Genomic DNA, 12016 nt, shown 5'->3' with positions numbered 1-12016 from the left:
ATGTAGGCTAAGTGTTCAACCCTGACCTTCACTTCCATGGAATGCAGCGGAGTCCATTTTGAAATACCAATGCAGATTTGACGATTGATTCACTGCAGGTTCAGGATGGTGACCATGAAAAATCCTAAAGTAGAAACCCAAGACCTCCACAATGGCCTCTATATCTCCAAACCTCGTGCCTTCAGTTTTCAAGGCCTGCATCACTGAGGGTTCCTGTGGTGCTTCGGAGTCTCCCCAAAGGGAACTGGAGGTCTGACATAGAAATATGTGAGTGTACCCGATTTGACGGTGTCCAGAAGCAATAGATCCTGGGTTGTGTGCTGTATTGCTTCCCAGCGTTGTACAGGTGTCCTCTAGTCGAGGGGGCACCTGGGTTATCAAGACGTCAGTGTGTCCCCCCCCCCCAGTATCAATCTTTGAAGGTGGATTGGGAGGCAGTGTTGAAGTCAACCATTCTCACCGCGATTATCTACCCCTGAAAAAGTTTTTCCGACCTCCAGGAGGGTTGGCCACTTCTAAAGTAAGCCGGGTGGGTGAGTAGCCTTGGGAGTAGCCTTGGTTCCTGAAAGGGGGAATGAAAATAAGGCAAGCCTGCAAGGCTGCCTTTTTAATCCCTCTGCTCCTTGTGCTCCAGGCCCAGGTCCTCCTGGGTTGCTATGCCGAGAGAGTAGTCTGCCATTGAACGGGCGCTATGAAAGAGAGACCTTCAGTGAGTGGGCGGTACAGAGCTTTCTTTGTAACAGGGCCTACCTGGCCACCACTCAGGTGACCATAGTTCTGACCTTCCAGTTGGCGGTGTTGATCCGGGCACCTCATGTCAAGGCAGAGACCAGTTATGGATTTTATTGAACGCTGTGTTGGCAGCAGCATTGTTAGTCTTGCATTTCAGTTTGAGGAGTGCCTTTCGTGCCAGCTTTCCTGCATACGCGACATAAACCGCAGCTCTGAGGGTAAGTGTAGCCGTGGAACATTCCTTGTGGGCCTCTTTGTCTGCTGTCCTATCGATGGGATCATGCAGGGCAAGCGCGGAGGTTGTCCACAACAGTCCTGTTCTTCTTTCGTATGGCTGCTGACGTAGATGCAGAGCAACAATAACAACTTCACATTCAGGTGGCCAAGCCCAGATAACCGTGTTAGGAGAAGCGGCGTGTGTCCTCGCTGTGATGACTCCTTCGTATTTGTGGATCGGGTATTGCGTAGTTATATGTTGTTGTACGGACTGTTCTGGATGACCAGGCACACACACAACTGGGGAGTTTTTAATTTTCCATTTGTGCATGAGGTATCCGCATCTGGCGTGGTTTACGCAGTGGATGCGATTCGTGGAAGATCAAACTCAGGGGATCATTTGCGTTGGCTTTTTCGCAACGATGTAGTGTTTTGTTTGTGAGTTCTTTTGAACTCCATTCAGCTCTCCGGGCTTTCATTGGGGCCACGACGCGCCGAGCAATGGGAGCATCCACGAGGGGACTGCTGCCGCAGCAGGCCCACCATTCATGAGGGCGACTTTGGGCAGAATGCTTCCCCGCGGCGCACGGCACACGCTTGTCGAGCCAAGGCACTGCTGCCGTTGACCTTGATGGCCGAGTGCCGGGCCACTTGCTCAAGGCGCCATACCTCAAGGTGGCTTGGCACGGGTCTGTCTATTTCGAACCTGTGAGGTCAAGGCAATGAGCACTTTCCCCGATTCCGTGATCGGGACTCGGGCGATGAAAGTGCGAGTCGTGGGGGTTGGTTTGTTCCTGCAGTGTCCTGCCATGCCTACGGCCGAGCAGGGGAGGCCAGGTCTCTCCTGCCGGCGCAATTCCGCGCGGGCCAGCATGGCAAAAGACCTTGGTGTAGTCTAATTGCTCCTAAGCTAACCTAACTGGGCCCAGTGCCTCTGGTCACTATGCCAAAAAATAAATAAACACTGTCTTTTGGCTGTCAAGGGTCATGTGATTGTGGCGGGGGAGAGGAGGGGGGGTAGAATTCTCAAGTGTCAGCCTTCTTTGATTTCTGGACGCTGCTGCGAGGATCAAGGTTCAAGACTGTGAACTGAGGGCATGGCGGTGGCTGCCAAATGAATGACCGGGGTATATTGCCGGCCACAGTTATAACACCGCTAGTGGGTACAGTGAAAATGGCAATTGCTTCTGGGCACAACCCCTTCACCAACAAGTACTGACCAGCATGACGAAGTCTGGTCAAACCACCTCCGTGACCGACAGAGCAATGGGAGGGCCTTCATCCAGCAGTGGACTATCTCAGTAAGCATCAAACTTTAGACTGACGTTGGCCCAATGTTAGCATGATTACTGGGATAAGAGCTAAACGTCATTCTCATACATTTATTGCGGAGTGCTTCAAAGTCAATGTCATTCTCAACGTCTCGCAAGTGTACATTCCGTATGATCTACAACCTATTGAGACAAATGTGTATAAATACGAAATAAAGATAGCGGGACTTAATAAAACAAAAAGGAAGGCATTATGTAAGTTAATGCTTTAAAATATGCAGTTGGTTTTCACCTTGACATTTCAATGTTAGCTTGTAATATAGTCTGCGTCATTGTGCAACATAGCTTGACTTACCTCAAGGTTGTTCTGTGCCACGGTTCTAGTTTATTTACGTTCTAAAAAAAGAAAGCTCTTGGGGGTGAACATGTGAATAATAAGAAGAAATTAAACATACACGATGTTCTTTTCTTACCGGGAGGCCTGATAATTGAAGAGAAGCAGAAACACACGCATACACACAGCGAGATTGAGAGAGAGAGAGCGAGCGAGAAGGTGATTAATGAGAATGTAACAAAACAGAGTATGGTTTCAATTATGTCATTCCATACAAGAGACATTACGGGGCGGGGGAGGTAAAATCACAGACAGTGCCCAAGTAACACGCGTAAAACTTGCCACATTCATTACCCTGACAAGCCCGTTTCCTCGTTAATAATCTTCATTTACAGCTCTCTTGTCAATCCACTGCCGGTTTAAGGCGTCCCCACGTGACGTGTCGATCATGGGGCTTGTTTATGCGGGGTTGGCGAACCGTGCTTCACCATCCTGTTCACTTCAAACAAAAAGCCGCACTGACCCAGTGCGGTTGGTGGAGAGGGCCTGCAGGCAGGGTTCATCACACGTCACTCGCCGCTCACGCGAGCCGTAGCCAGGAATCGAACTCAGCTTGCCGGATTCATCGGGCAGTGTGTGAGCCGTTGCGCCACCACTCCCAACGCCGGTAACCCATATGACCAGAGCTGAAATGCGACGTACCGTCGTGAAACTGACCTGCAGGCCCCTCTTCGGTTTAGAAAAAAATGTAATAATACAATCATCAGTGTGGGGGTGTTGGGGAGGCGGGGGGAGTGGTAACGCAGCAGTTAGAGCAACGTCCTGCGAACCCAGTGACCCGAGTTCGATGGCTCACGTCAGTGGCGAGTGGCATCTGAATCGGCCCTGGCCTCTCCTTTCATCAACACACGCTGACCGGTGTGGTGAAGTATGGTGAAACAATCCCCGTTGATTGATACAGCGCGGGAAGGCCCCCGTCCAGCATTGGAATGATAAAGTGCTGTAAATGTGTATGAGTGGGGCTTGTTGGTGAATGCGAGTTGAGGTTTGTGAATCGTGATTATTACTAGCTGGGTGTTTTGAAGCAGGAGTGACATCTGTGCATGTGTGTACGTTGAACTTCTTTTGCACCTTACGTAGCCAACCGCGCTAATCGGTGGTGCGTGGGGGAGAGGGTCAAAAAAGCAGTTCTAAAGAAACTGAGTGTTCAATCTCGATTTGTCGCATTGGGATCTTGAGACGGAATGTGCATCATAAATTTGAGTTATTATTACAATTGCATAGCTCTAGTGTCTGTGTGTTACGATACAAGTCAGAGAGCTGGCCTTTAACAAAGCATTTACAAATAAGGTTCCTGGCACTTGAATACACGTGCATGTGGAGGAGGCAAGGCATGTCTATGGCAAGAGAGGGTAAGACATTTGAAAGTTCGTAATGGAACCTTGGCAGGCAAGCGTTGTTGATGCGATCAGGAAGAGGAGGTTGCGATGGGAGGGACCACGCGTTAAGCGTGGAGGAGCACAGGTTCCTGAGACGGAATTGGGATGGTTCCCGGAGATCGATAGCCAAGAGGAAGACCTACAGCTGCATGGTGGGATAAGCTAGGGCTCGGCCTTTGTACATCATGCAAAAATGTTTGAGCAGTTCCTGTAGAATTGCCCTTTGACCCTCTGGCCTTCGGTCGCTATCGAAATAAATTTGAGCAAATGTGACCGACCGATTGGCAGCAGTGCGAATGTGGAGGGCAAAACTGGAGGACCCGCAGAAAAACCACGTGACTACGGGGGAGAGAGAGGAAACGTGGACTCCAAATATTCAGGCATCGTCAGGGTCGGGATCGAACCCATAACCTCCTGCGTACATCTCCCTCGACTGGCTGGAATTTAACCCTCAACTTTGTGACTGTAAAATCAAATACTGAAACAGCATTGCCACCCATCCAAGGAACTTATGTGACACTTAAAGCTGCTAAAGAAGGTGATTATTGGAATTAGTGATCACTCCAATTGACTTCAATGAAAGAGAATCTCGCAACTTGATGAGGCTTCTGTGACAGAGTTATAAGGGAGCTGTAAAAAAGGAAAGGCCAAATTAATCAGTGTCCTGTTATATTTCCAAACAAATTGGTAACAACACAAATATTTAACATTTTCGATTAATATTTAAGTATTTTGAGTATTAATGTTATTGTTTACAGTTGAAAATGTATTTTTATGCATAAATGTACGCAAAAAGTACGAAAGTATACACTTTGATTTGTCCGCGACACAATATTCTCAATTCATGAAGCTCGTGTTGTTCTCTAGGCACTCCGGTTTAAGTAAAAAATTGGCCAAACATCACAAGCAGAACCTTCTTGAAAAAATATTTAGACTCTGCAGCTTTCTCACATACCTATGTTAAGCGAAAAAAAAAACGTCTCCGAAGCTTCTGCAATACGAGACAAAGCCACTGCAGCAAAATCTCAACAACGAGAAGCTCATTCACAAAAAAAATATTAACTCATCAATTCCGACTGTCACGGCTGGACAGGAACTACCACCCTAAGCTGCTGGCGATGACAGAAAGGATTTTTCCCCTTATTGGCGGTTCGGAGCGTTTCTCAAAGAAATCACACGCAATTCCTTCTGACTGCAGACCTTAAATTTAAATCCTTTTTTTTTGTTTCCCCACGTAAAAAAAATATTTTTACGTAATTTTATTGACGTTCAGAAAAACATATCCAATCCTCCGAGTGCAACACGGATCTCGTTCGTACGAAGCTTCGCCGCTCGGTGAGTCGGCGTGCGTGCGTGTCTGAAAGAGATCTCATCTCTGGGGCGGTGAATATTTTTTTTTTCAAGCCCAGAGGGACTTTTTATCGCTTTTTGCTGCTCAGTCATTGCCAATTTGACTGATGCTGCGCAGACTTCATTTAACGCTGACATCCTGCCCAAAATAATGTAAAATTAAAAAAACAATGCCCATATTTGTCGACGTCTCCAAGGTGACAATGTTCTTTTTCATGTAGCTTTTCAAGAACCAGACACTTTTTGTTTTCAATAATTGATTCATTTATCAGTGTTCACAGGCATTATATCTTTTGGCAGTTAAGTATTAATTGCATTCCAACTGTTAACTTTCTTCCTTTCCTCTGACCCAACATTACCATTTCACCTAACGCTCATGAAGCTCCTTCATAGGATATAATGCAGTTACTGCTATTTAATTAACTGCCACTGCTTGAGTCAACTAATTAGGTTAGAATTTAATAACTATTATTTTTGGTTAATTGATATTTAAGTTAATATTTTTTCATTCGTGAGTTGTCATGTATGACTCAGGCACACACTGTGCCAACTTTTTTTTAACAAATTAAATCAAGGAAACCAGTTCAATAGCCACACCAACGAGGCTTCGATTTAAGTTCCGAATTTTTTTTCTTATCGATCATTTCCTGAAAATGTTTCCCGCACGTGGATCAAAGCGACAGGCATCATGCCGCACAACACGTGGTACAACCACAACTTGCATCGGAGAGCTTTGCTGGTCACACACGGTAATAGCCGGGTTGGCATCCGTTATACATCCGATAGTCACGGGCACACTCCGACTCCATACCCATGAACATGAACCCTGTGCTGGGCACCCAGACGACTTCATTCACTATTATCATACTATACAATATTATTAAATTAAAAGTTTGGCTGGCTGACTGGCTGGCTGCCCGGCTGGATGCCTGGATGGTCATGCCTACAAAACGTGGTCCCTCTGCCACTGCTTGAGTCAGTGTTTAGGTTTTCTCACGCTGACCGTCCAGCATCTCTGAGTATCGACTGCACTTCGGGGTTTTTCTCGTGAGCGCAATCCATCCAATAGTTCGAAAGGGATGTTAGACATCCGCGTTGGAGGTGGCAACGTCTGTGAAAAACTATTTTATTGAAAAAGTCTAAATAGTCCTACTATTGTATGAGTTGTGAAAAATGAAATACTTAGTGGGGAGATTCGCATGTCCTGTGCTTGGTTCGGTTTGCCTCGTGGGAAAACGGCAAGACAGACGATGGTGACAGACGCACCGTGGGGCAGCTGCGTTATGGGTTTCCTCCGTTCCCCTTCATTCCCAAAGTGCTGGAGAAGTGCAACAGGGAAGGGAACAAGGTGGGGATAATTGCACCACATGATCCCTGGAGATTGTGGTTTTCAAATCTGCTGCCCATGATGACAGGGGAAGCCTGGCAGCTTCCACAGAGGACAGAACTCCTCAATAAAGAGGGGGGGGGGTGTCTCCTGGCATTGAGCTTAGTGGCCTCGGGGATGAGAGACCTCGGTTCATGTGATGGGGTATAGACACAGAGGCGTTGGACCACCTACCTAAGTCAAGGAGACCCTCCGTGGGGAGGGTATACAACTCTCACTGGAAGAGGTTCTGGGGGCTGAACAAAGAAGAAAGACCTCAATCTGGTGTCATGCAGAGTAGCGTGCATGGTTCCTGGTGGACGAATTCTGGGGACTCCTATCCCAAGCGGCCGTTAAAGGTCAGGGTATCGGCTATTTCAGCCTTTCATAATGAGGTCAGGGGAGCCCAGATTGGCTCAGCCAGAATTGTGTCTCGGCTAGTCAGGGCAATGAGGCAGGAGAGGCTGCCCGTGAGGTCAGGAGTTCATTAATTCATCACGCACAGTCAGCGAAGGACCGTTGCGCCAAACGTGTGACCTCTTGTGGCAGCATTCTCATAATCTGCTCTCGCTGCCGTACACCACCGTCTACAGTGATTTGTTTGATCCACGGATCACGGGAGGGGGGGTGGGGCGACCACGGGCGTGGTGCCATTCCTTTGAGGGTCACACTCCACTTCGAATGTCGACAGCCAACTGGAGTAAGAACAATTTGCTGGAGGTCAGGAGTGGTACCGATGGGACTTACATCTTGTGCTGAACATTACGTGTCGTTCCTCTAATTGAGCCTCTGGGGACCTGTCGCGAGAGGTTTCTAACAATGGAGACTGCATTTTGGGGGCTATAACTTCGGCAAGAAGGGTCGGTGAGTCGTAGACTTTGGTGGCAGAACCACCGTTCCCGGTACTCTCAAAGAAAAGAGCGGTGTTGAGGACGTCGCCTCGATTGTTCGAAAAATCCTCTCGGATTTCCATGTTAAGCAGGAGATCATTCTCCAAAATTATCCTGCCGTTTAATTCTAAATGCAGAGGCCAGGTTACATGAGGTCTGAGCGATGCAGGACCCTTTCCTTCTATCACAAAAAAATATCTAATGAGTGAAGGAAATCAAAACGAATCTTTAACAAATCTTCGTGCTGTATGGTCAGAACAAGAGTGATGCACCTGCCTCTAAGCTGAGGGTTGCTTGATAGGTGATAGAATGCATCCAAGAAGCTTACAAACCCAGAGGAACTAGGCACGCGGGGGTGGTGAGGTGAGGGGAGATGTAAACCCCCAATTCGACGAGGGCACTGGAAGTGCCATGGGCCAGCATGGCATAGAACGACCGCGTGGAGCTCCCGACAACACACTTATGAGGCATTGCAGGAGGGGACACCGCATTGGTGTTCCAGGAGGGGCCGCTTTGGGAGGGAAGTCCTCTTAGCGGCAGTGACCCACGGGGGGGGGGGCGCATATGAAGAAGCCCAATATCCTTCCCACCGCCCATCAGGTTCTGTTGCTGGCTCACGGCTACGGAGCGCAGTGTTGTCGGCGACCGCCGTATGCGTCAGTGGGGCTCTAGGGGGCACGTTGGGCCCAGCTTTCGTGGGCGGTCACCGCCGGGCACTCTCCGTTACCCACATTTGAGAAACGTGGATTCTTAATATTTGGTTACTGTAAATTTCCACGTGATAAGCCACTTCGTTGGGCTATCATTTGTTGCCAGGTCGGCTCCTGAAAAATAGCTATATAGCTGAGTGGGCCTTACCTGGTAGAATAAAATAAGTATTTTTTAAGTAAAATATCTCTTGGGATCACAATGTGTCTGCATAATAAGTCCTTCATACAAGTAAAACATCAATATGGGAGGTTTATGTGCACAGCAATTGAGACTCATAAATATAAATACTGTATAAGTAATTGGAAAGTGGAGAAGGAGAGACCCCATTACATCATTGTGCAGTGGTCATTGTATAAGCGTAGGCAATTGTGTGCTTTAACTTAACACAAACTACTGCTCCTTTGTTACCTTGCTGATGAAAAACATTGAAATAAATAATCTAACTGCTATAACGATTCCATGGTTGAAAAAAACTATTTTATTTTAAAAGAAATTAATAATCTTTTGTGAAGACCTCATTTATCTCATCATCCCTTTTAAAATGAATGGCAATGCGGCGGTTTATTTTCTCTTGCATAGAACTGGACAGTGTTTGTGTAAGTTTGGGCAGCTGGAGAGAGACGGGTAGAGAGAGCTGAGGTCAGGGCGAGAAGTGGGGGGGGGTAGAGGCCGCGAATGACGGCCAAGATGAGAGACATCGCAGGGCGCGCGGTGGCCGGGAGGGTGGCCGATTTCAGCTGGGAGGGAAAACGAAACCAAAAACTGGAGCAAAGTAAGACCTCACCTGGGACACCAGCTCTTCCCTTCTTTCCACTCTTTCCTGGAGGACCTGGAGCAACAACAACAACAAACAAAACGCCCATTACAGTATCAATAACAACAAAAAACCAAAACGCCCATTACAGTATCAACAACAACAAAAACCATTTAGCTCTGGCTGGGTCGCCATTAAAAATATATTTTTAGTTCAACGGGCCTAACACTAAATAAACTGACGGATTATTTTTCTCTTTGTTTTTTTCCTACGTGACTTTACCGAAAAAAACAAAGAGTATGAATCCTTGCAGTCACGAAAGCTTCAAATCAAGGATTTTTTTTCAGTAATAGCGAAACAAATCCTAAGTGTTGTTTCCATGTTCAAACAAGCGCGTTGGCTGTGCTCATCTCTGTAGGCAGCCCTGAGACGTTGGTTGAAGTTCCACATTCATATGCCGCGGGCCAGTGCCTCCATCAACACCTGAGGTGGCCACTCCCAAATATTTCTTGGCAACCCTGCGATCCTCCACCCTGCCACCCGTGCTTCATCCAGGACGAGCTCATCTTCCACAGGGCAACATCGTAAAGCAACAGGGACGACTACTGTGATGGTAATAACAATGATTTGAAACCACAGCCTTCCATTTGTAGGGTTAGGTTTAATTTTGGCACAGGTAAAACCCCATATGGGTAATTAATGCTCATTGTCGATGGAAGCCTGGTTACATTAACCTGGTTACTCTGAAAACAGAGACAACCAATGGTGGAATTCAACGTACCCATTGCACAGTTCAGTCTTGCCAAAGAATGGATGCTTTTGACTCCCCACAAAGTGGTACTCATAATTGTTGGCATACTATCCTGTTCTAAGTCATGACAGTAACACACACCTCCGATTAGCACGGTTGGCTACGTACGATGCGAAAGAATTTTGATTTAAAGCTTTCGTGACTGCAGGGATTCATCTTCTTGGTTCTTTCGGTAAAGTCACGTAGAAGGGAAGTAATAAAATAATAAAAAATAATAAAAATAAAACATAATAAAATTATTCTCACGACGTTTCGGCCACAACGCAAGCAGCCGTCCTCAGGTGAAAACCAGGTCCGTCGAGGCGACAGAGTCTGAATGAAACAGCACACGAGCTTGGAGCATATATATAAGCTGGGCGCATTGACAAAGGAATTTGCATATCAAGAGTAATTTAGCATATTTATGGGAAATGCAGGAATGTGATTAGTACTGCATATGCATGTGCATTATGCAGGATTAACAGCATCAAAGAGAGCTGCAGTTGCTGCTGCTGCTGCAGTTGCTGCTGCTGCTGCTGCTGCTGCAGTTTCTGCTGCTGCTGCAGTTACTGCTGCTGCAGTTGCTGCTGCTGCAGTTGCTGCTGCTGCTGTAGTTGCTGCTGCTACTGCAGTTGCTGCCTTATCCATTTAATATAACACTATGTATTATTCTACCCACCCTAATGTGTATTACACTGCTATATATTTACTATACAATTACGACACCATACATTACTCTGCACACTGCACCATGCCAGTGAGTGGAACGCGGTCTGAAAGTCACCGTAAACGTGAACACAATCAGTTAAGATCCGAAATGGTTTATTACGTCCTTCCAATGATTGCTAAGCCAGAATCCATCTTCTCGGTTGAAATTGTCTCTGTGTTTGTATATGTGGATCGCCTCATGAACGAATCTCTCATGATAGCCAGATGGCTTGCAGAGAACCTCTGTCTTGGAGAAGTCAATGTCATGTGAGCCCACTGAATTATAACAGTGATCTGCCACGGCTGAGGTGTTTGTCCTACCGTGTTTCAGGTCTGCCTTATGTTCACGGATGCGGTCCGAGACATGTCGTTTGGTTTCCCCAATGTAACTGCTACCACAGAGGCAACTTAGTTTGTAGACGCCAGGGTACTGTATGTCTGGAACCACATCTTTTACAGACGGGACCAGATCACGGATTTTATGTACTGTGTTGAATCGGACCTGGATCTTGTGTTTAATCAGGATTTTGGAGATCTTTTTTGTGACCCCAGCAATGTAGGGTAAGGTGATGGTCTTGAAAGGCTCCTCAACAGGATCATTCTTGATGGTTGGAGTGATGGCCTTGCGGATTGTGTAGTCGGAGTAACCATTAGCCTTAAGAGCTTGGCGTACGTGTTTGAGTTCACTGCCAATGTGTTCCTGGTCGGAAATGCATTGGGCTCTATGGTATAGAGTCTTGATGAGGGAATTCTTCTGGGATGGATGGTGGTGGGAATCCGGTTTTAGGTAAGCATCCGTATGGGTGGCTTTCCTGTAGACAGAGTGGCTCATTGAACCATCAGGTCTCCTTTTAATTAGGACATCCAAAAAGGGTAGCTTGCCATCTTTTTCGACTTCCATGGTGAATCTGATGGCTGGGTGTATGGAATTGATGTGGTCGAGAAATTGGTCTAGAGCAGGCCGGCCATGTGGCCAGATGACAAAAGTGTCATCTACGTACCTCTTCCATAAGGTCGGGCGTAGAGTGGCAGTCTTGATGGCGTCAGTCTCAAATTTCTCCATGAAGATGTTGGCTACAACCGGAGATAGGGGGGAGCCCATTGGGGTGCCCTCAGTTTGCTTGTAGAAAGTTCCATTCCAGGTGAAGTATGTATTGGTTAAGCAGTGTCTCACCAGGGGGGGTACCCCAGCATTCAGTCCTTGATGAACCAAGTCTTCAATGATTGCGATGGTGTCAGGTACAGGAACTTTGGTGAATAATGAAACCACATCAAAACTGACAAGCAGGTCGTCTGGGGACAGGGCAATCCCCTTGATTGTCGATACCAGGTCAGTAGAGTTTAGTACCGCAGAGGTGGTTTTTGCAGTGAAAGGCCGTAGGATTTCAGACAAAAAACGAGCCAGTTTATAGGTGGGGGAGTTGATAGTAGAGACAATGGGTCGAAGAGGTGTAT

The 12016-nt window shown here is 47.0% G+C and overlaps 1 protein-coding gene across 1 annotated transcript in view; it reads right to left on the bottom strand.

Annotated features, from left to right (window-relative positions):
* The window catches only part of LOC133341884 (collagen alpha-1(XXIII) chain-like), a 135683-nt gene that overhangs the window by 77191 nt on the left and 46476 nt on the right, over window positions 1–12016 (bottom strand). The window contains exons 3-4 of the mRNA XM_061550697.1: window positions 9094–9138; window positions 2693–2700 (exon numbers count right to left, since the gene is read on the bottom strand). Of these exons, the coding sequence (XP_061406681.1) occupies window positions 2693–2700; window positions 9094–9138 (53 nt within the window). The remainder of the gene's footprint in view (window positions 1–2692; window positions 2701–9093; window positions 9139–12016) is intronic.

Source organism: Lethenteron reissneri, chromosome 12 (genome assembly GCF_015708825.2).
Source record: "Lethenteron reissneri isolate LAM-NWPU_2019-01 chromosome 12, ASM1570882v1, whole genome shotgun sequence".
NCBI lineage: Eukaryota > Metazoa > Chordata > Hyperoartia > Petromyzontiformes > Petromyzontidae > Lethenteron > Lethenteron reissneri.
This window is presented reverse-complemented; position numbering and strand designations above follow the sequence as displayed.